Source organism: Sprattus sprattus (genome assembly GCF_963457725.1).
Source record: "Sprattus sprattus genome assembly, chromosome: 15".
NCBI lineage: Eukaryota > Metazoa > Chordata > Actinopteri > Clupeiformes > Clupeidae > Sprattus > Sprattus sprattus.
The window spans coordinates 16,803,400-16,827,112 of record NC_137913.1 but is presented as its reverse complement, the minus strand read 5'-3'; the positions used below and the strand labels follow the sequence as shown (position 1 = coordinate 16,827,112).

At 45.8% G+C, this 23,713-nt stretch overlaps 1 protein-coding gene across 1 annotated transcript in view; it reads left to right on the top strand.

Moving 5' to 3' along the window:
- Nucleotides 1-16,631, top strand: part of cabp7a (calcium binding protein 7a) — a gene marked incomplete at both ends in the record, with an annotated part of 21,025 nt that extends 4,394 nt beyond the window's left edge. Inside the window, 4 exons of the mRNA XM_080853058.1 lie at nucleotides 14,540-14,683; nucleotides 15,082-15,194; nucleotides 15,988-16,138; nucleotides 16,501-16,631. Coding sequence (XP_080709184.1) covers nucleotides 14,540-14,683; nucleotides 15,082-15,194; nucleotides 15,988-16,138; nucleotides 16,501-16,631 — 539 coding nt within the window. The remainder of the gene's footprint in view (nucleotides 1-14,539; nucleotides 14,684-15,081; nucleotides 15,195-15,987; nucleotides 16,139-16,500) is intronic.
- Nucleotides 16,632-23,713: the final 7,082 nt, after the last annotated feature.

Here is a 23,713-nt window from a genome sequence, read left to right as displayed (position 1 = left end):
CAGTTTATTCAGTGTGCATGTCAACTAAGCACTTACGTCTGATTGTAGTGGTCAGCTTCAGATTAGTCTTTTTGTTAAAGGACAAATTGCCCCTCGCAGGCAATGCGGAGGGTAGCCATTGAGTGGTGTCAGGTCAGATTGGGTGGCGCCGCAATGAGCGACAGGTGAGAGGGACGGGCCGCTAATGAAACCTGCAGACGAGACTTGGGTTTTCAATTACCAGCCGAGTCACTGTTGGGAGCCACACGGCAGCTCTGCTTCAATGGTTCCCGAAAAAGCAGGTCAGAGGCAATATCTGCAGTTGATTGCATTCTCTCTTTTATTGGGTTACTGGGTGCTAGTGCGGAATCTCTCTGTCTCCTTGGCTGAAAGCCACCTTATCACCCATGTCACTAATATTTAATTTAAAGGTGCCGGGCAGCAGAAAGATTTCTTAGTCCATCCAAGAAAAAGTTTCCTGGAACAAATATGGGTTAAAAGCATTGCCGATAATGTCAGGGATAACTTGGGGGGGGGCTTGTCAACTTGTTATCTTTGATAAATAAGACAGATATGCAGATATGCTTATGGAACAGAGTGCATAGCTTTCCCTCTTAGAGCTTTGTGAAGTTTTTTTTATACAGCCATCTCGGCATAATTTTATGCATGTCATTTCTCTGCACTTCACTGTTATTAGTATATCTATCTGGTACCATAATTTCTTCCTGTTTAGGTTGTCCTATTATGTTCTGTTTACTCTTTTTAAAACTCCAATGTCTTAAAATGGTTTTGTGCTTAATATTTTGTTAAGACCTTCTCACAATTATACAATCAATCCAGCCATTCATCTATTAAGCTGTTAAGCTTTGTCGCATTCCAGGCTATCTGTTGCCTGCTTTCTTTGATTGTAAGCTCAAAATAAATGAGGAAATAAAAACATTGAGATAATTAAAGAAAAATACAGAATACAGTTTTCTATGATAAGATTAGTTGCATCCACTCTACTCTAAATTAGAGAAGAATGTGACTATATCTTTTTTTATGTACCAGCTAATGTTAAAGAACTATGGCTATTATGCATAGAACCAGAAGGAAACAAGCAGCTATGATGTCAATATTGACATTCAGACTGAGTGAGTGTAGTTACCTTCATCATCTGTCCACCGGGGCATGTGAAATAAATGGCACAGAAATCAAATTAAACACTCAGAGCTCCAATGGCATCGCTCGCTGCTGTACAGCAAATAGGCACCAAATCCTTGCAGAGCAGACTGACACCCAACTCACAAAAGGAACAGACTACATTTGCAAACCACACCGAACGCAAAGCAAACAGTGACTTGTTTTACTTCTGAGGAGCAGCCGGTGTCATTTTCTATTAATCCCCTAAGTTTTCCTCCAGTATTGCTTGTGGACCATCTGTTTGTGTGCAGATCTTTGTGGCAGAGGTTACGGGAGGAGCCGCTATCTCTCCCCACATCTGTCTGCCATGCCATGGCAATGTCTTTCCCATCAGCAGTATTATGTAGAGTCTTTCATAAGCCTTTATAAATAAGATATATCGCTGTAAAACAACTTTAGACGCAATGATCATAATTGACATCAATAGGCAGTAGTTCACTACATAATCATTTCATGCATTATCCATAATAGCCCTGCTGAGCCATGGGCCATAAGTCATATTCTCCAACACATACTGATTCCATGATTACTGCAGTGGCATAAAGTCCCCATGCAGCCTTTTAAATATAGGAATATCGGGTGAAGCATTAGACATATCAGGTAAAATACATTAGCAGCCTTTAGTTTGCTCAGATGGAACTGCAGCAGTCTTTCCTGGGAGACACTGAGGACCTGGTTAGCTGGGCTGTCAGCTACAAAAGAGTCTCTCTGTCCTTGTCAAAAGAATATGTCTGGCTTCCTCTCCGGGATCAGAACGGAGAGGCTTGTCATCTCCTATCTTCCTCCCCCCAGAAGAAGGAGGACGAGACTCAGCGCACACAGGAAGTCATTACCGTAATAAGGAGACGCCAATCCTCTCATGTGTGCGGTGAGTCACACAAGGCTTGTCAGCCGTCACAAGTGAGCCTTTCACTGTTTGTTCAGGCGACCGCCACACACGGTGCACTTTTATTCTTCCAATGTGACAGACCCCCCCCCCCCCCCCCCGCCCAACCACCCCCCGCCAAATAAAAATATGAAAGAAAGTGAAACGGATGTTTGCACAGAATTAATACCCGTATTATCTATCCATGCTGCATCATTGCGTCATTCTCTATTATTATCATTGTGAATGAAGAAAGATGAGTTGGGTCAGCTCCCCAGGTTAAGAGCAGCAAAAAAGATGAACATTGGGTATGTGCTAGAATGGCTTCATAATGGTGCGTGGTGGTACACTGTGCATGAAACAGGCCTACTTTGAATGGATATCCATTAATTGGCATATCCAATGTACTGCGTCATCCAGGCTTAAGCTACGTGGTGCCAACTATGTGTCAGTCATAATGGGATTACAATTGTGTTGCCTTCCAGACATCTTTACTAATCACACTGTATCCAATTAATTTGGGACTGCGGTTGTAGCATGTATGTTGGCTAGACAAATACTGTTAAGGTGCATGGTGAACTTCTAGGTTCCTGTTGGCTAAAGAATTGGTAGAGTTTGTCATATTTGCTTGGTAACTCTGATTTATCCACTAAAAGGTCCACAATGGCTATTCCACGTATGGTTATAGAGTTCCGAACACAGACATGTGCTGCAAAATCTATTAGAGAGGGTGAAATGTAATCAACCTGCTTTGAATGATTTTTATTAACATGCAACAGTAGAGCAAAGCCAAAATGAAACGTAGGCAGAGAGCTGTTAGAAGGGAATGTTCCAGCAGGCTAAAGGCCACGCAGGCTTTCATATCATTACATGCTAAGGCCCGCTGTTTTGCCACCTGTGCAGCCGCACTCAGAAATGTCATGTCTTGAAATGCCTACGAGGCCCCCAGGCCACGGTTGCACTAAAAGTGTGAAATTATGGCAATTACATCGAGGGATAGGAGGTGGGTAGCGGTGTGGGGGTGGGCATGTGTGCATTTTCTTTTTATAAACCCATAGACATATAATGGAACAATAACTGGCTGACTTGCACTGCTCTTAGAGAGCTTTTCTGAGTGTGGATGTAGTCAGCTGCCCAGTGCTTCTGTATTTATACACAGAAGGTATGCCTGACCTCGGTGAGTGGGTGTTGCGTTGGTGTGTTTTTTGCAAGGTCAAAGGCGGCTCTTTGAAACCATACGCTTCCATGGCAATGGAACACAACTTAGCATCATGGTGACCGGTAGCGGCAGAAACAGAGTGCTGGTGGAATGCTCTTGGCTCTGTGTCAAGATGCAGAGATTCAGCACGCAGAACCTCGCTTCTTACTCCAAACTGTAAACAGAAAATCAAGAAAAAAAAATCCTCAAAAAGCCACTCACTTGTTACTCAACCCCCTTCCTGTTATAATAAATGCCATGTTTCTCCCGAATGCCAGTCTAAATACCGAAAGCCCTTTAGTGTGTCCCGAACAATGACCGCAGACAGAAGCCTTCCACTACTGACGAAGTTCTGTCCGTGTATAATTACCCATCAGTGAACTGACAAAGGGGTCTTGCCTTATTCAATTTCCGGAGCTCTCAAGCATACGTTTGACTGCCACATCTGCAGCACCAGTGAAGGAGAACAATAGGGTGCCGGTAGGAGGGTGCTCTGGGGGGTAAAGGGGGGGGGGGGGGGGTGCCCAAGAGGTGTAACCTCTCCGCATTTAATTGAAAAAGCAGTCGAATAGAAACCAGTAAAAATCCATAGGGTCAAATGATAATAATTCCCTTTTTGCTATGGCAGGCCGCTGCAGCTAGCGGCGGGATCTAGAGGGGTGGTGGTGATGTGCGTTACTGATCAAGACTATCTCTGCATTCACTCAAGAATGATTTTTGCAGTGGGGAGGTAGTGAGTCACCCACCCACCATGACACCACAGGGAGGCAGACAGACCTGAGCCAAAGGCAGTCAAGGGATCCTGAAGCAGTGGAATAGATGGAGGGGTAATGCACGTAAAACAGAAGCATTTTGGAATGTAGACACAGAATGGAGCTATCAATTAGTTTTCCAAATGAAGTCAAGAGAGACGATTTGAAGCACTGTGTTAAGCGCTGTGACTAGATGAAGACTATCTGCATGAGGCCGTCTAAGGATTGTATTTGCTTCTTTTGTTGGGGGTACCTTTTGAATCCAGAGAGTTGGTATCTTATTTGTAAATTTTGAGGTGGTCCTTCAAGAAAAGCTTAATACTACTACTACTTCTACCATTTCTCCTAGTAATGATAATGATAACCATTTTTAGTGTCACAGTCATTACTTGTTATACCTGTTACTTTCAGAATTGTTTGAGGGCTATTTTATCCTGCATACACAGTTAAATATGTTTGTTTGTCTGTAGGCCTTTTTGTAGGACAACACAAATATGAATGATTGTGCTGAAAAGTAAAAAAGAAAACCGGACAAATTGCTGTGTGTAGCACCAAAACAAGATTACTCCGGTGCCCAAGACACCTGCAACCTAGTCACCATAGCCACGAAGCCAGAGGAGTGGACAGAGGCAATTTACTCCAGCTCATTCTCTGTGTGGGATTCAGGTGACAATTGTGTAAAGGGGCCCCGTGTTTAAGAAAAAGGATAATGAAGAAAAAGCTGTGGAGAGTTCCCTTCGGCGCCCGGGCGGGCTTCCCGCAGCTAATACTCAGCCAAATACTCCAGAGCCTTGTTAAAATGCAGTTACTGTAATATTCAGATCTGATGGGGCTCTCAAGGAGGCCCCCCCTTTTTCAGCAGAAGATGGATTAGGGCTGCCACACAATTTTAAAAATAGTCCTCAGTGCAGTCGTAAGGATGCACACACACACACTGCATGGATGCACAGCCTCACGGATCACACATGCTCACTCAGAGCACAGACACACACACACACACACACACACACACACACACCAAGCATACTCACACACACACCAAGCATACTCACACACACATACCAACTTCTATCCACCCACACACAGACGCATACAATCTCTGACACACACTCACTCACTCAATGATGCTTTGGTGGCATTGATTTTCTCAGTCTATCACATAAAGAGTAGCGGTGCTGCAATTACTGGGCCACTGTGAGAGATCTGTTTGTGTGTGCGTGTGTGTGTGTGTGTGTGTGTGTGTGTGTGTGTGTGTGTGTGTGTGTGTGTGTGACTGAGCTCCGCGGTAGTGCTCAGGCTTTGGGGAGGGTCATGCCCGCCTTCTCTTCACTCTGAGCATGTAAGTGATCTCCCAGAGACACAGAGTGAGTAAGAAAAATCACGTGCAGAACCACATCTACATTTAGAAATTAATGTTTAGCTGGGAAATGGCATACTGGTATAAATAGGTTACTTGCTGTTTTGCTTCATATCTTCCCACCAATTCCTTCTGTATGTGGTGAGGATTTTTCTATCAGCTCCACCTGAATCCACGTAATCTTTTCCAGTGATCTATCACTCGAGATTTAACGTGGAGGACCTCTATCTGTATTCCGTAGGCTTAAGGCGGCGATTGCTTCAGTTGGTCTGTGATAGAGCCTTAACCTGACGGAAAGGGTTCTGAAGCCTAAACATCTAAACTCTGATTCATCCTCCATCGCCTCTCTTTGGGCACTGGTAAAGGAGGCTGTGTTTGAAGTTCAACTGCACCTTAAGGGATCAAAGCGAATGTCACTGTCTGAAATGTGATGGGTTAAGCTTTGGTGTTGTGTGGACCGGACCCACATGCGGGACCACTTCCAAAGAGGGGGAGCAGAGCTTGGGTGAGAGGCTGAGAACAACGGCACAGAGCCAAGCATAAATCAATTGAGAACCACTTAATGTCTGTAAATATAAAGGCCATTCCCCACTGCTAAGCCCATATTGTTGTTTTGTCTATGTGTTTATCCTTTAATTTAGAGCTTTACAAGTATAGAATTTGAATATAGTTCATATATTATAGCTTTAATTCAGAAAACATGGAAGCTACTGCTCTGGTTGCACTAGTCATTTGATCGCTGAAGATAGTCAGTGAATACATGTTGAAGTATCTAGTTAAAAGTGGTGCAAAACACTGTCATGGGAAGACTTTATCTGTTGAATAAAAGTTAAATGTCTTAAATGGCATATCAGTCATTAGGTTTTTAAAAGTTGAGACCCTGTGGTCTCGAAGGGATTTGTAGAGTACTTGGCCGAGGATTAAAGGGACTCCTTTGATAAGGAGACATTGACGTTCATTTCGTTTGCATCTAAACCTTTATCTTTGAAAGACTTTGTAGTATTTTTCCCCTGGAGGATTTCAGGACTGCTGTGCACACTGATGTGCTCTATCTAAAGAGGGGTTACGTTCAAAGATAAGTTTGAAGCTTGACGATGACTTTTGTGTCTGTAGATTAGACTAAGTGAATGAATATCCCATAGTCGTGTTAGGTAATGGCGAAACCGAATCTCAGAGATTTTTTTATTAGTCTCTTAGGTAACCTAAGTGCTCAGGCCTACATGTCTTTGCATAACACGTTTCCAAAGAAAAACCCCAAATTAAGTTTACTCTTCAATTAATTTCATAGGAAATATCCCCCCTTTTTTCATAACACCTTTCCTTCCCGGAGCGAGGGAGTTTTTTGGATGCGAAAGCTGCTTTGTGGAGCAGACAGATGGAGGTTGCGCAGTGGCAGATAGGGGAGGACTGTTATTGTATAAACAAAGGGGAGCCCAGCTGGTGGAGAGAAATCAGTATCTGGAGGCCCTCAGTATCTCTGGCAGCCACGGGAGAGATGATCAATGCTGAGGCCAGAGGAAAAGGGGCTTAGCCGCACTAAGCTTCCTGGCAGCCAAGACATTGTAAATGGCATGTCAGATACAAAAATTGCATTGTGGCTTATATACTGACCAAGTGTTTTTCTCTCTGCTAGAGTCCCTACTGTTGCTGTTCATTACATGCAATGCCATATCCACAGGTCCAAAATGGCGTCGTTATCTTTTAATTTGTTGTGGGTGGTAAAGGTGTTACTGATGTACCACAGAAACACTTTGGCCCACTGTGGCTAAGGGGTGCATGTCTTGTATTGGCTGGCAATTCGTATGCAGTACAGGACAGCAGGGACATTGAAGTGAGCCTGCAAAACTTGTGAGCAGATGCTGCATTGTGGTCGCGTCTTCCATTTTCAATTACGTGAAGTGTGAACGGGGTATTGTGCCTGCTTATCAGGAAGCACATCTGTTCAATTTACACTGCAGCGTTTCCCATTCCCGCTCTTTGCCCATGCTTCTAAGATACTTTTACAAAGCAATCTACATATTAATCTACACACTGCAGTTACATTCTGTGTATGGATGGAGAGGATCTAGGAGTCAGTGAATGTATTCTGCGGTGTCTTCATGCATGCTTGTCAAGGCTGTGGTCCGGTCAAGGGTACAGTCAGCTGTGCAGATGGGATTTTTAAATGGGGGGGGACGCTTTCATCGCCTAATCAGCTGTGCAGAGTTTTTAACTGATGCTAGTCGCCTTACGTAGGGAGAATGGTGGGGACGGATTGGGGTCACTATGAATCTGGGGGGGACATGTCCTCCCCCGTCCCCAGTGCTATCTGCGCCCCTGGGTACAGTACAGTATGGATGGTGGGAGATTTATAGTAGGGCCAGATTTCTACAATGCCAGATATTTCATAATTAGGTATTTGACATTAAGACTTGGCAGGTAGAAAATTGCAAATGACTGAACGATGATCTACAATGCATATCAATGAGGCCAGTCAGTCATCCATAAGCAGAATGTTTTCCCATGCTTTCAAATACTAGAGGATATTGTTGCAACAGACCTTGTGAAAAGGCAGCCCCTCCTTTTCCCTAACGCGCCTGACACCACCCGCGACATTTAAACTGAACGCTACTTCTCTGCCACACGGAAACACGCACACACGCATCCATACACCACCCGGTTACTTTGGAATGTTGCACGGTGCCGGCAACCGTGTATCCATTCCAACACAGCACGATCATATTTCACAAATCCCTCTGTTACTCACCCAGTTACTTCACCATCACAGCGATCAGCTAGGTACCAGTTGTATCCGCTCCATAACTCATTTCACGCCGTTAATCCATACATTGTCGCACCACACAAACAAGCATTGACATCACACACACTTCCTGGTCCCGCGAACTTTCCGTCCCCCAAGAAACATGAGCACTGGACAATGGCATGATTAAATGCGGAGTTAATTATGTAATTGGGATGGGGGAAAGGCAATGATTGGTGTGGGGATAATGTGATGGTGTATCATGTTTAATGTAATGGAAACAGACTGTGTAGTCCCCTCTCTGTATTGGTATGTTCCAATTAGGTTAATGGGAAGGCTTTATTTAAGCTCAAGAGTTTCTCACTTCTGGGTGGGAGTCTGGAGAGCAGGTAGACTGAAAAGCAAGTAGAAGTGATTTTGATTGTGAAGGAGAATTGTGCATTAGTAATTGGTTTTTGTTTGTTAGTTTTTTTGTTTGTCTGTTTAGAGTGTGTTTGCTGGCGTTTTGTCACTGCACTGTTTTGTCATCATTGTTTTTGCACTGTAAATAAATTCTCACTTAAGTTCACTGGATATCACCTTGTTTTGCCGTGTTCTTCACACCCTCACCCAAGACCTCTGGAAGTCCTAGGGCCACCATCCTGGTGTGGGAGTTAGCGCGAGGCGCAATCTTTTCACAGTTGGTGTCAGAAGTGGGATCGTGGCGCCTCCTAGAGGACAGAGGAAGGGACCGACGAGACGGGCCCTGGTGGATCAGAACCAAGGTATGGCGTATAGACGGTTGGTCCAGGATGACCTATTTACGCCAGCTGAGGATGAAGGAGCCAGAGGGGGAGAGGCAGAGCCTGTAGTTGTCGGGGAACGACCGACAGAGGCGCTGGACCTCACATCCCTGTATAATCTCCTGCAGAAGTCCCTACAGACCCAGGAACGTGAGGCGCATAAGCAGGAGCAGAGGTGGCGAGGTGTTCAGGTGCAGCTCAACAACTTCCATGATGAGCTGGAGATGGAACGGGGGAGGCAGCCGTTGCATGGAGATGCAGCGCGAGCGGCGCCAATAGTTATACCACCACCACCAGCAGCGCACCCCGGCGTGCTACCAGTAGCACCACCAGCAGCCCCACCACCTCCAGCACCATCGCCAGCAGCCTGGCACAGGGCAGCAGTGCCGAAGTTAGCGGAAGGTGACGACGTGGAGCAGTACCTGACGACCTTTGAAAGGCTGGCTACAGCCTACAGGTGGCCTCCAGCTGACTGGGCCATTTTCCTGGTGCCCTACCTGACGGGAAAAGCACGGGCGGCGTATGTAGCCATGGATCCAAACGTGATGATGGATTATGTCAAGGTGAAGGAGGCAATCTTGGCAAAATATGAAATAAATAATGAAGTCTACCGGCAGAGGTTTCGAGACCCACACTGCCCAACGGGAGAGACCCCAAGGGAGTTCTACAACCGACTAAAAGACTTGTTTACAAAATGGATTAAGCCGATGGAGAGAACAGTGGAAGAGGTAGGGGAGCTGCTCATATTGGAGCAGTTTCTTAGCTCATTGTCCCCGGAGGTGCGAGTGTGGGTTAAGGAGCACAACCCCCTCACAGGACACGGAGCCGCAGAGTTTGTGGACTCTTTCCTGGCTGCCCGACATGGACGAAAAGACTTCCGCTCACCAAGCTCCAGCCGACCGGTGATGAGGGGTAAGTCTGAGAGTTATGGGAGTGGAGTGGTTCCTAGCGAGCAGAATAGGGGGCCAAGCACTAGATATTACCCCCCTCAACAGTACACAGCACGACACTCAACCACACCCAGACCCACATTTACACCGACAACCCGAACCCCCATGAGCGGAGGCCGTAATGGATGTCACTATTGTGGTAATCCAGGGCATCTAATCAGAGACTGCCCTGTTAAGAAAGCCAAGGCTTCAGGATTGTGTGTTATCCCTAGACTGTTTAAGGAACCTTATTGTGCTGGTAAAGTGCAGGTGATGGGTGTCACTGTTAATGGCAGGCCAGCCAGGGCTCTGCTAGATACAGGCAGCACTCAGACGCTGGTGCGCCCCTACCTGGTGGATCAGCCGGAATCGCTGACAGGGGGACGCCTCAGGGTGTGCTGTGTGAACGGGGATGAGCATGAGTACCCGATAGCCGAGATATGTCTGCAGGTTAGGGAGCACACATATAAGCTTAAAGCGGGTATAGTCAAGGGGTTGAGTCATCCAGTTGTGTTAGGCCAGGATGTGTTGATTCTGTCAGAACTGGTGCAGTCTACTCTGCCAATGAGTATGGTGGCTACCAGGTCTCAGACTAAGAAGGTCTTAGCTGAGGAGACAGAAGCACAGCAGTGGTTGGATTTAATGCCATTCCGTCAAGAAGAGATTAGTTCCCCAGAGAAGACAAAAGAGCGAAAGAGTCGTGTCCAGCGCAGAAGGGAAAAGATGTTTGGCACTGTGCGAGGGTTGAGTAGCACCGATCAGGAAGTTATGTCTTGTGATGGTGAGGATGTTTGGGATATACCCACCGACCTAAAAGAGCTACAGGGTAAGGATGAGTCGCTTCGCGAGCTCTTCAGCAAGGCTACTGAGGTTGATGGGGTGAGCACAGGTCAGGCCAAGGCGCTCTCTGGGGAGTGTTACTTTGTGCAAGATGGCCTGCTGTATCATCAGCCTGAGGGTGGCAGCACTGAGCAGCTAGTGATCCCCTGTAGTCTCAGACCAAAGCTCCTCCGCTTGGCACACGATATTCCTTGGGCTGGGCATTTGGGTAATGTTAAAACCCTGCAGAGGTTGGCCAGTAGATTTTATTGGCCAGGCATGTATACTGATGTCCACAGACACTGCAGAACATGTCCCAAGTGTCAGATCTCCAGCAAACACAAGGTCAAGCCGTTCCCACTACAGCCACTCCCAGTCATAGAGGTGCCGTTCTCTAGAATAGCGATGGACATCGTTGGCCCTTTAGAACGCACACAGTCAGGACACCAGTACATTCTGGTAATTTGTGATTACGCCACACGCTACCCCGAAGCTTTCCCCTTACGTAAGGTAACGGCCAGAACCATTGCCCCTGCCATCCTACAATTATTCTCCAGGGTAGGGATTCCCAAGGAGATATTAACAGATCAGGGAACAGCATTCCTCTCCAACACCCTAAAGCAGGTGTATAGGCTGTTAGGGATAAGGGGAATAAGGACCACTCCCTACCACCCTCAGACTGATGGCCTGGTGGAGCGGTACAACCAGACCCTGAAAGGCATGCTGCGAAAGTTTGTGGCCGCGAATGGCAAGGACTGGGACCGTTGGCTACCCTACCTGATGTTTGCCTATCGAGAGGTTCCTCAAGCCTCAACAGGGTTCTCGCCTTTTGAACTCCTGTATGGCAGACAGGTGCGGGGGCCTCTGGATCTGCTCAGGGATGCCTGGGAGTCCCCAAAGTCCACCACCACCAACATCCTCACCTATGTCATCGCCATGAGGGAGAAGATGGAGGAGATGACCAGCCTGGTTGGGGAGAATCTTCAGCGTGCCCAGGAGACCCAGACAGGCTGGTACGACAAGAAAGCGAGGCAGCGGACTTTCCGGGCCGGCCAAAGAGTTCTCTTGCTCCTGCCTACGGAGGAGAATAAGCTACTGGCCAAGTGGCAGGGACCATACTGCATCAGCAGGAAGCTGGGGCCCACCACCTACGAGCTGGAAATGCCGGAAAGAAGAAAGCAGAAGCAGGTATTCCACATAAACCTGCTGAAAGAGTGGCATGAAAGAGAAGTGCCACCAAGTCAACAGTTGCTGGTGCAAGCTGTGAAGGAGGAGGAAGACAGTCCGGAGCAGTTCTTCCCAACTGAACGTCCAGCTGGGGAGCTGGATTTTTCACACCTCACCTCACAACAGCAGCAAGATTTGCGGGCCATCATCCCCGATGGCCTGTTCAGTGAGCAGCCTGGGAACACGTCCCTGGCAAAGCACCATATCCGCATGAAGGACTCCACCCCGGTTCGACAGCGGATGTACCGGGTGCCGGAGCGAATGTTGCCTGCCCTCCAGGAGGAGCTGCAGGTAATGAAAAGGCTGGGTGTGATTGAGCGGTCAGAGAGCGCCTGGAGCAGCCCGATTGTCCTGGTTCCGAAGAAGGACGGCAGCATGCGTTTCTGCATCGACTTCCGCAAGGTGAACGCTCAGTCACACTTTGACGCCTACCCAATGCCAAGACTGGAGGACCTCATTGAGCGCCTAGGAAGGGCTCATTTCATAACAACTTTGGATTTAAGCAAAGGCTACTGGCAAGTTCCTCTTGCTATGGAGGCCAGACCCTACACAGCCTTCAGAACACCCCAGGGCCTGTTCCATTTTAAGATGATGCCCTTTGGCCTGCAGGGGGCGCCAGCCACGTTCCAGCGGCTAATGGACCGTGTGCTGGAGGGGACTGGCGCCTTTGCGGGGGCATATCTAGATGACATTGTTGTCTACAGTGCCACATGGGTGGAGCACATGCAGCATCTTTCTGAGGTGTTCAGGCGACTCCATCAGGCACAGCTGACTGTGCAGCCCAAGAAGTGCGCTTTTGCCCAGCAGGAGGTGCGCTATCTGGGCCACATTGTTGGCCGTGGGGTGATTCGGCCTCAGAAAGAGAAGATGGAGGCTGTCCAAAACTGCCCGCAGCCCCAGACCAAAAAGGATATCCGGTCCTTTTTGGGGCTTGCAGGGTGGTACAGGCGCTTTGTGCCAAACTTTTCCACAAGGGCGGCGCCTCTCACTGACCTGACCAGAAAGGCTGGGTCTCCAAAGGTCCAGTGGGAGGAGCAACATGAGAAAGCCTTCAAAGACTTGAAGGGGGCTCTTTGCAGTGACCCTGTACTGCAGAGCCCTGACTTTGAAAAGCCTTGGACGGTGCAGACTGATGCCTCTGGAGTTGGTCTGGGGGCAGTACTACTCCAGGGGGAGGGAGAGCAGCAGCGGCCGGTGGCGTACATCAGCCGCAAGCTGTTTCCCCGGGAAACGAGATACTCAGCCGTGGAGTTGGAGTGTCTTGCGGTGAAGTGGGCCTTGGACACTTTCCGCTACTACCTATTGGGTAGAGACTTTGTGCTAGAGACAGACCACAGAGCCTTGAAGTGGCTGGGGACAATGAAGGACACTAATGCCCGTATAACCCGATGGTTTTTGGCTATGCAGCCTTACAGGTTTACCGTGCAGTATAGGGCCGGAAAACAGAACCTGGTGGCTGATTTCCTGTCTCGCCACCCCAGTGTCGAGCCTCCTGAGGTGGAAGGAAATGTGAAAAGGCAGCCCCTCCTTTTCCCTAACGCGCCTGACACCACCCGCGACATTTAAACTGAACGCTACTTCTCTGCCACACGGAAACACGCACACACGCATCCATACACCACCCGGTTACTTTGGAATGTTGCACGGTGCCGGCAACCGTGTATCCATTCCAACACAGCACGATCATATTTCACAAATCCCTCTGTTACTCACCCAGTTACTTCACCATCACAGCGATCAGCTAGGTACCAGTTGTATCCGCTCCATAACTCATTTCACGCCGTTAATCCATACATTGTCGCACCACACAAACAAGCATTGACATCACACACACTTCCTGGTCCCGCGAACTTTCCGTCCCCCAAGAAACATGAGCACTGGACAATGGCATGATTAAATGCGGAGTTAATTATGTAATTGGGATGGGGGAAAGGCAATGATTGGTGTGGGGATAATGTGATGGTGTATCATGTTTAATGTAATGGAAACAGACTGTGTAGTCCCCTCTCTGTATTGGTATGTTCCAATTAGGTTAATGGGAAGGCTTTATTTAAGCTCAAGAGTTTCTCACTTCTGGGTGGGAGTCTGGAGAGCAGGTAGACTGAAAAGCAAGTAGAAGTGATTTTGATTGTGAAGGAGAATTGTGCATTAGTAATTGGTTTTTGTTTGTTAGTTTTTTTGTTTGTCTGTTTAGAGTGTGTTTGCTGGCGTTTTGTCACTGCACTGTTTTGTCATCATTGTTTTTGCACTGTAAATAAATTCTCACTTAAGTTCACTGGATATCACCTTGTTTTGCCGTGTTCTTCACACCCTCACCCAAGACCTCTGGAAGTCCTAGGGCCACCATCCTGGTGTGGGAGTTAGCGCGAGGCGCAATCTTTTCACAGACCTAATTTTTTTAATGCAATCAGCCATTTTGATTGAGATTTTTTTTTCCCTTTCCTGCCCTGCATAGAAATGTGTCAAACTAAAGACAGGCAGAAACAATGAGAGAGCGGATCCGTGTGGCAAGACTGTATTGTGTGTGTGTGTGTGTGTGTTTAGCTCAACATCTCCCTCGAAAATCACATTGTCAATCAATCCTTTGCCTAGTGTCGCTAGTCAGTCACCCCAGCTGACAGAACAAGTTTGAGATTTATTGATGCAATATACATGGAAGCATCTGCAAATTATTCTGTGCGTTCATGAACTTTGACCCCTCTCTTGCAGAGATCCGAGAGGCCTTCAAGGTGTTCGATCGTGATGGGAATGGCTTCATCTCCAAGCAGGAGCTGGGCATGGCCATGCGCTCCCTGGGGTACATGCCCAACGAGGTGGAACTGGAGGTCATCATCCAGAGACTCGATATGGATGGTAAGTGGTGTGTATGCGCGCGTGCGCATGTGTGTCTGTGGGTGTCTCAATGTGTATGCGTGTATGTGTGTCTCTGTGTCTGTGTGTGTGTGTGTGTCTCTGTGTGTGTGTGTGTGTGTGTGTGTGTGTGTGTGTGTGTGTGTGTGTGTGTGTGTGTGTGTGTGTGTGTGTGTGTGTGTGAGTGTGTGTGTGTGTGTGGGGGTGGGGGGGGGTTCTGGGGTAGAGACAGGTTTAGGCATCTTGACCTTGGAGAAGTGAATGATTTTTTTGGTTGTTGTTTTGCTGTGAGAAGATGGTAATCTGTGTTCGTTGATCCAGAAAAAAGTGCACTTCCTCCTCCTTTTCTCTTCCTCCCCCCCTCACTTTCTCCACTCCTCCCCGCTGTCTCTCTCTCTCAGGGGACGGCCAGGTAGACTTTGAAGAATTCGTCACCCTCCTTGGTCCCAAGCTGACAGCGGCTGGCATGCCAGACAAGTTTAATGGAACAGACTTTGACTCAGTCTTCTGGAAGGTAATGATTAGCAGCGTCCCTTCCATTATAACCGACAAGGACAGACGCAAGACGCGCCGATCTAGATTGCCAACTAAATTAGGCATGGGAATGCTGGGCCCTCCCAGTGACAAAACGTTTTAATCACTCAACTCCAGACACCTGGCATTGGATCTGTTCTGCATACCTGGTTCACTGCAAGGTCCTGGCACAACAAGGAAATACAGAAACACCCTCACAGTCCACCTTGACTTGTAATGTGCTGTTAAGTTTAATCACATCATATTGTTTGTTAATAGTGGACTGAGTCAGCAGGTCAATGACTCACATCAGACATACACCAAATTGTGAAAGCTAGATTGACATCCATCCTAATGCCAGAAAACCATTCCGTAAGGGTTTCAAAAGCAACTGTGCAAATACATTTAGGTGTATTAACCTTGATGAATCAATGCAGACGTACCATACCCGGTGCTGCAGTACAAGCAATGTTTGCAAAAAGTAATGGCAGGCTGTGCCTTGTGCATTCAAACAGGAAAGTGACTTTGAATTGAAGTTTAAATGATACAGACACACTGCCGACACTGCGGCAGACTAATAGTATGCATTAACAAGGCAGTCGAAGGTAGAGGGATATGGAGTTTAATCTGCATATGTTTTTCAGAAAAAACCTTTCGGCCTCGAGAAAAAAGACTTTGAGAAACGTCACCGTGGAATGACATTTTTTCTTTATATATGAGCATGAGGTCATTTGTAGCACAAAGGACTTTGATGAAGAATTCGGCAAAACATCCTGTCCCTTTTCTTTCTTCAGTGCGACATGCAGAAACTAACGGTGGAGGAGTTGAAGAGACTGCTGTACGACACCTTCTGCGATCACCTGTCCATGAAGGACATTGAGAACATCATCATGACCGAGGAAAGCCACATTGCGAACCCGGGGGACTGCCAGGTGGATATAGACAGTAAGGGAACGTGTCTATTTGCATCCATTTATTTTCAGTGTTGGCTTAGAGTCATTATGCAGCCATTATGCTCACTATGCTGAGGAGGTTCTTCCATAGAGGGAAAGAGAGAGCAAAAAAAAGGCTGTGGGTTGTTCTCAGTCATAATTGTGTTGTTCAGCTGCTTGTGTCGTTCGCTTGTGATGAGTTTTCTTTGTGGCAGTGGTGACAGCGTGTCAGCACTGAACGCCACCATCAGCTGCGCTCAGCGCGTGTAATGAGATCTGGTTCACTAGATCAGGGCCGCCTAAACCTTGTTTTGTTTTTTCGTCTGTCCTTTTACCTCTCTCTCTCTCTCTCTCTCTCTCTCTCTCTCGTTCCAGCTGAGAGTCCCACGCAGCAGGTCAAGCAGACATGCGTGAGGAAGAGCCTGATCTGTGCGTTTGCCATCGCTTTCATCATTAGCGTCATGCTCATCGCAGCAAATCAGGTCCTGCGCAGTGGCATGAAGTAGAGACAACGAACCAATGGGAGTGATCTGTCACACTTTGATGAGATCACACCCAGCTGACTGAAAGAAACAGCAAAAAAGTAATAAAAACAACAACAACAACAACAAAAGACAAATAATGTGATATAATGAGGGGGAAAAAACAACAATGGTGGATGATGATGTGCACCCTGGGTCATATTGGATGGGATTTGTGAAGTGACCCAGGCACCCTAACTTCTTCTGCCTGCTTTCTTTGGACTGGAGAAGGTAGCAGATGCATGGGATCCCAACAGGAGATCTTACCACTCAGTGCATGAAGTGCATGGATGTGCAGTCATTTTGAAGCATTTTGTAGACATTAAGCTAAAGCAGAATACCCAAACTGTTCCCTGGAGGGCTTGCATATGACAAGTTTTGTACCTTGTTTTCAGCAGCAACTGTAAGTACTGCCCGCATCTAGACATCCAGAACATAGCACCTTTCAAGTGGTCTGTTAATTTTGGAAAACAAAGAAAACTGAGACACACAACTCTCAGACACTCTGTGGTAATGTCTGTGTCTTTTTGCCATCTAGCATTTCCCAATGAAATGTTGAAATTCTGTAAACTAACTATGAAAAACTGTGACCAATTCGATGTGGATGGGCGGGTATTCTCATGAAGAGACAAAGAGATTAGCTTAGCACCTGTGTTGCAACTCTAAAAAAAGAGAACTAAAATATGTATAACGTAGTAGAATCACCTGCATGAACAAAAGGGCTGTTTAGGACATGCTCATGTTGTGTGTCGTTATTTGTAGTGATGTAATGAGGTACTGTGGACTACCTGTTGCACTGAGCACACCATGACATCTCACTGCCAAAGGGCCGATTCCAAACCCATGAGAAGAATGTATCAGCGTCAGTGTAATGTCAACAGACATTGAAACATGCTCAGAGAAGTAAGTGTATGTGATGGAAAGAAAGAAGGAACAACTACATCTAGAACAGAATGTGCACACTGGGACTGCCCTTAAGGGTCTGAAGTTGTGCCATAATGACAAAAATTAGTGTAAATGCATGCACAATGAATAATAATTTGCATTTATTAGTCCCACACCAAATATTCATTACCAAGCATCAGGGCCGAGGCCATTTCAGAGAATATCAAGCTCCATTCGCCACAGAATTTTTGCCTTATCATTGAGTGAATGTCGGGGTGGTTTTAGGCGGCTCGTTAGCATGAGACAGAGTGGATTATTCACCTTAATTTGACATATATTCACCACATTTTTGAAGACGTTTGAATAATTCATCAGATTTTTTAATTTGTAGATGAATTTTTTTGAATTCAGAGATGAGCAAAAGCTTCTGTTTGTGAGTCTCAAGGTTCACTCCCTCATCAAGCTGTTTAACATTTTGTGTTTTGTATGACAGAAATGTATGCGTGGAGGACAGGATCTTGGTTCACCTTATTGTTTACATTCTGCCATGTCAAGACACTGCTAAATCCTTCCTTTATGTCTCCAGGGGTCTCGTATCAAATATGCACTGCGATATATCAGAACAAATTACCGAAACATCAAATGTGATCTGACGGGAGAACTTTGGGTCTGCAGGTGGGGGGCATTGCCGACATTACCATACGCTGAAATACTTCAGATCTGTTGAGGAGGAAGGCTTATTTCTGTCATTGTGCTCCAATTTCAACCAAAGCTTCAAGTAAATCCGAAGACAATAAGAAAAAGTACTTGTTTACCGTGCACTCGTCAAAATGGGTCTGAGTGCTGGTATATTACTTTATTGATGAAGTTCTAATGCAGCTGTATCGACATTGATTTCTGGCCAGGAACACTCCATGTTTGGCAGTCTTTTGACTGCTCTGAAGCAATATGGTAAACAGACGTTGTGGAGTTGTGATTTTTCCAGTAAGCGTATATAAATAATTGTGTGAAAACCTGAGCAGTATTATATAACTGTTTCAAGTATTGTTGTTGAAAGATCCATGCATTTGCACATACACAATAGGAAAAAATAGGATTGTTTATTTTATAATTGCACTTTAAAAACCTCATAGCACACAAAAGAATTTCTCATTGTGCCATTTTCAGTCATAGATATCTATATTCATTTTAAATATCTAAATATGGACAAGACAAATATGAAATTTATTTTTACTATTTATTTATTTCTATAATACCCTAGACTATAATATATGTTAAGCAAAGGCAATACACTCTTTCTTCAAAAGCTAGATCAAAGGCATGTTTGTTCTTTGACATAATACTTCTAATTTCTTTTACTTTTTATCAATTCTCTTATCAATGTTTACATGAAACAAAAGCATTTCAAGAAACTTTGATCCAATCAAACACCTACTTTTTTATTTACTCCTCGCGAGTGACATAACAATATAACCAATGAACTTGTTCAGGGTTTAGGTCTCTGGCAGGGGACAATGAATCATATTATTCGCCTCACCCTGTAAACGTTTATTGAGTGCACAAAATTGTGTGTCTTTCTGTGGTATGGTACTTGTATTTCATACAAATAAATGTTATATCAAACAGTGTCTGACTTCAGTTTAGTCAAATCTGCCCCAATATATTAGAGTGTGAAATTACATTTTCTTTGGTTTTGTTTGCAGAACATTTTCTCTATCAGTTCCCCTTTGGCACCACTACTTTTTTTCAGATTAATGTTTTCCTAACTGTGATTCTGACATTGTGTTCCATTTTCCCATCTGCACTCAAGGGAAGGTTGCCCATTCACTTCACCTTAAAAAAGTCACTTAGTGTGTCAGGGTCTTACAAGATGAATCTCATCTCCCTGGGCCTCTGGGGAGTTACCCACTGTGGTATCTGATAACAGCATCAGACCTTTAATCTGCCAGGGCAGTCTTAACTTTTTTATCTCCTTGCCTCACTCCGTTTTGGCCACACACACACACACTCAAACACTCTTAAATCACACACTCACACACACTCACACACCCTGCCCTGCTCAATCCCCCTGCTCCTCGACTTAATCTCACACTAAGAACGACAGATCACTTAGGATCTAAGAACAGGTTTCATTAAACAAAAGTTTAACATTCTGGAGGGTAGTCTCTTCCTGTATCGTAGTGTGTGTGTGTGTGTGTGTGTGTGTGTGTGTGTGTGTGTGTGTGTGTGTGTGTGTGTGTGGTAGGAAAGGGTGGCAGAAGGGAGTTAGTTAATGAGGGTGATTCATCAGTGGCGGCAGGAGGGGAACGTGATGGAGTAAAAGCGCCGGCGAGCTTTATCTTGAGCTGCAACGCTGTACCTCACATGTAGGTTATGTGACTGCTCGCTCTCGGAAATCAATTTGGTACAACTTTCAGGCAAGCGCGTAGCAGTGAGACTCCACTGTGCAGACGGACTGCACCCCACTGCGGTTTATGTAAAGTAGTGCCGTGCACAGATAAAAAAATCACTTCTTCGCTCCCAAGCTAAAAGACAACAACGCCAGCCACAAATCTCCCCCCCCCCCCCCCCCGTACAAAATCTTCATTCTCACAAGCTATAAGCAGGAGTGCATAAAAATGACTCCCTGTCACCTCACGTTAGTTTCCTGAATAATTTTTTGGTTCTGTGAACATGCTACCATGTGCCACTGTTGCATACCAGCAACCACCATATCACTGAGATAGCAGCAGGGATAATAAATCATATATCATATCATATATATTATGTCATATATCATATTCTATGTGCCAAAACATAAGGTGCACCATAGTTGGTTCAGCAGTATAAATGACAAGCAGTGACAGATGTACCGCACAGCCACAATGTCAGAGTGGATCACAGGGAGAGTCCCGATGCAAACTTAAAGCTCGACAAAACTGTGAGCGGAAACCAAAGTGAAGAAAATAAAATGAAACAAAACAACATACACCACTCAGAAACACACAGTAGTGAGGTAATCAGCCATCAACATCGGCCTCTGGCTGCCTCTGGTCATTGAAGAATGTAGAGGTACGCCCATGTGGAGTGTTTGAGGCTCATCTGATGTTCAATACCACAGTTCAGCAACCTGTGACAAACTGGGGCACTGCTCCTGGGAAAAAAAGCTGATCGCCTTAAAATGACTCAGATGTTCGTGCCACTGAAAGACTGCAAACCACACATGACTTTTCAAATATGCAGAGGCCAAAAGGATTTCGTTTTCATCAGGTTAAGACACGATCAGCTCGATTTCTCACATCAGCAAACATTTTAATTGCATTTTAATCTCATGGTGCCTTACAGCAGTTCTAAGTCGCTAGCTAGACGCCATAGGGTCGATCAATCATCTCGCACATTACAGCTGGTGGTGTATTTTGCCTTTAATGTGAGTCACAGACTCTAGTACTACCTCAGCATCAGAACTGCCCTCAGCGCCATACCAGCACTCCTCTGACAGATCTGGCTATTCAGGTCTGGGGTTGACTCTTTTATCTGCTGGGAAGGGGGGGTGCGGCGGGTGTCAGGGAGGGGGGTGGGGGTAGATGTGCTCCCGGCTGATATCATAGAGAGATGAAAAGCACTGAGAAGAGCTGCAGTCCGGTGCGAGTGTGATGGGCTTTCTCACAGAGAACACAATTTGCTCCCTGAAAGCATATCTCAGGCTGCTCACAGACTGTATGCCACGTCAATCAATCAATCAATCCATCAACAATTACATTAATGGAATAATAATAGCACGCTAAAGTTGAAGAATGGACAGGAGGCCGAGTCGGTTTCAGTTGGCTTGTATTACAGCATGGAGACCCCTCTCGCTGTTGGTTCAAAAACGGTCTAACCTGATGCAGTATGCTATCAGGTTTTATACAAAGAGAAGGGGGGGTGGGATACATTTGAGAGGGTCACCTATGGGGGGATGGGGATGCCAGGACACAAGGCCTCTAGCAGGAAGAGGGGGGGGGGGGGGGTCACATGTCATTTGCATTGGATCTCAGTGAGAGACAGACGTAGTATACGTTCAGAGTGAGTTGTAGATACAGAGAAGTACATCTTTACCTATAATAATAACAATAATTCCAGTTCCATCAGTCCCCCAATTGAGCATATATATGCTCACACAATAATAACCAGGCAACAGCCAATCAGGGCAGGACACATCGAAATATGTTACAGATAGGGATGATACAATTTAACAGTGGAATATCTATTTTGCAGTTCCATCAGTAGTTATCTTGTGAACACACAGAGCCCACATGCAGAGTCCTTCTGCCATGTTTTCTGGGTGGGTAGTCTCTATCATGGCAAGACGTGCTGAATCAGGTGCTGAAACACCAAGCACGTGGATGGCCAGTTGATGAGTTCAGGTTTCCTTTGTGGTCACAGGGTTGTCAAGAGTCCTCTTGTTTAGGCTGAGTGTGTATCTCTGAGGAGAGCTGAACAGTCCATGGCCATCTCAGGGTCCTGAGATTCTTGGCTGCGGGTACTTATCAAGTCTCACATGAGAAGCCAACAAAAGCATGAGGTGTTTGGAGAACATTAAAGCATTTGCATTTGACTGTGATATGGGGGAGGGGTAGGGGTGTTTGGTAACAGGAAATGAAATGACTACTTCATGAGTGAAGGCACAAGCATGGTAAAATAAAATGGAAGGTTGGACCAAACAAAGACAAATAGCACAAGACATTGACAAAATAAAATAAAAAGGAATACAGGAAACAAAATAGCACAGTAGGGAGATCTCACATCAAACAAAAGACAACATAAAATAGTGCAGATAAGTCACAACAAGCCTTGTTTAGGCTGAGTGTGTATCTCTGAGGAGAGCTGGACAGTCCATGACCTAAGCCGGAGCCAAAAACACCCGGGACACAGGGAGGTGTTAAGCCTAATTTATACTTCTGCATCCCTCTCCGTCCTCGAAAAAAAAATGGGCGGGCGGGGGCAGGCGGTTGATTCAGAAAAAATTGAACGTACTGGTCGGGCTTTCATACTACTCCGACGGCTATGCGTCCTAAAGCCTATTCAACCTATTCAACGCCAGACCGCTGGGTGGGGTAACTACTGTTTGTCGAGCCCGTAGCTACCACATAACCTCTTTATTGGAAGTCATTGATTGTTTTTCCTCCCAACTGTCACTGACATGACACGGATGCTGCTTCAAGACCTGTCGGGCAGGTGCAGTCACATGGGCCTTGGAGACATGTAGCACAGTCAACATTACCATGTCTAATGCTATTCACTTGAGTAGGCAAATGTATCTCCATCGTGGTGGTCATTTTTTTGTGAAAAACATTGCGATTTATAACAAAACGATATGCTTATCTTACATACAATACAGAAACTATTATAAAACGATCCAATAAAATGAATACGTTCTTATTTTCTTTGGTATTTTTGTCACATTCATACTGCAATGATCGCTGGGTAACCTTTGAATAACTACAACGCTATGACAATGCACTCATTGGCCACGAGACGGTTGCCCTTGTCAAAAAGTGGTAACGTGAATGTGTCACTATGAAACAAAGCATGCACACTTCGAACAAAATTACCCCCCAAACTCTGAGGACAGGGCCAGAAAAATAAACCCACGGTATTCTTCATACATCATACATCATGCAGTGTTATAGTTATATCAGACACACAGCAAGAACATGCATACCTCAACATACAGTTGTGGGACTGCGATTTCAACCATGAATATATTGGAAAAACACATACATTAGCACACTTACTAATGATCATCTGCCAGGCTCTCACACACGAAAAGTTGATTCCAAAACTCTCGAATTTAAGACAGAGTGGACTGACAAGTAGGCTATGCATTTGTGCTGCTTGTGGGCAGGACAAAACCGATGTGTTTAATCTGCAACGAGACGGTTGCCCTTGTCAAAAGTGTTAGCGTGAAACGTCACTATAAAACAAAGCATGCACACTTCGAACAGAAATACCCGTAGAACTATGAAGTAAGGGGCAGAAAATTAAACCCACTGCAGTCTTCATACAAATCCACATGCAGTGTTATAGTTATATCAGAAACACAACAAGAGAACTAACAACTAACAGACAATGGTTGATGGTGGAGCTGCTGGACTAGTTTGAGTTATACGCAGAGGACGTGCCTGTAGCGATTTGAGCGACAACTACAACAACAACAGAACAGG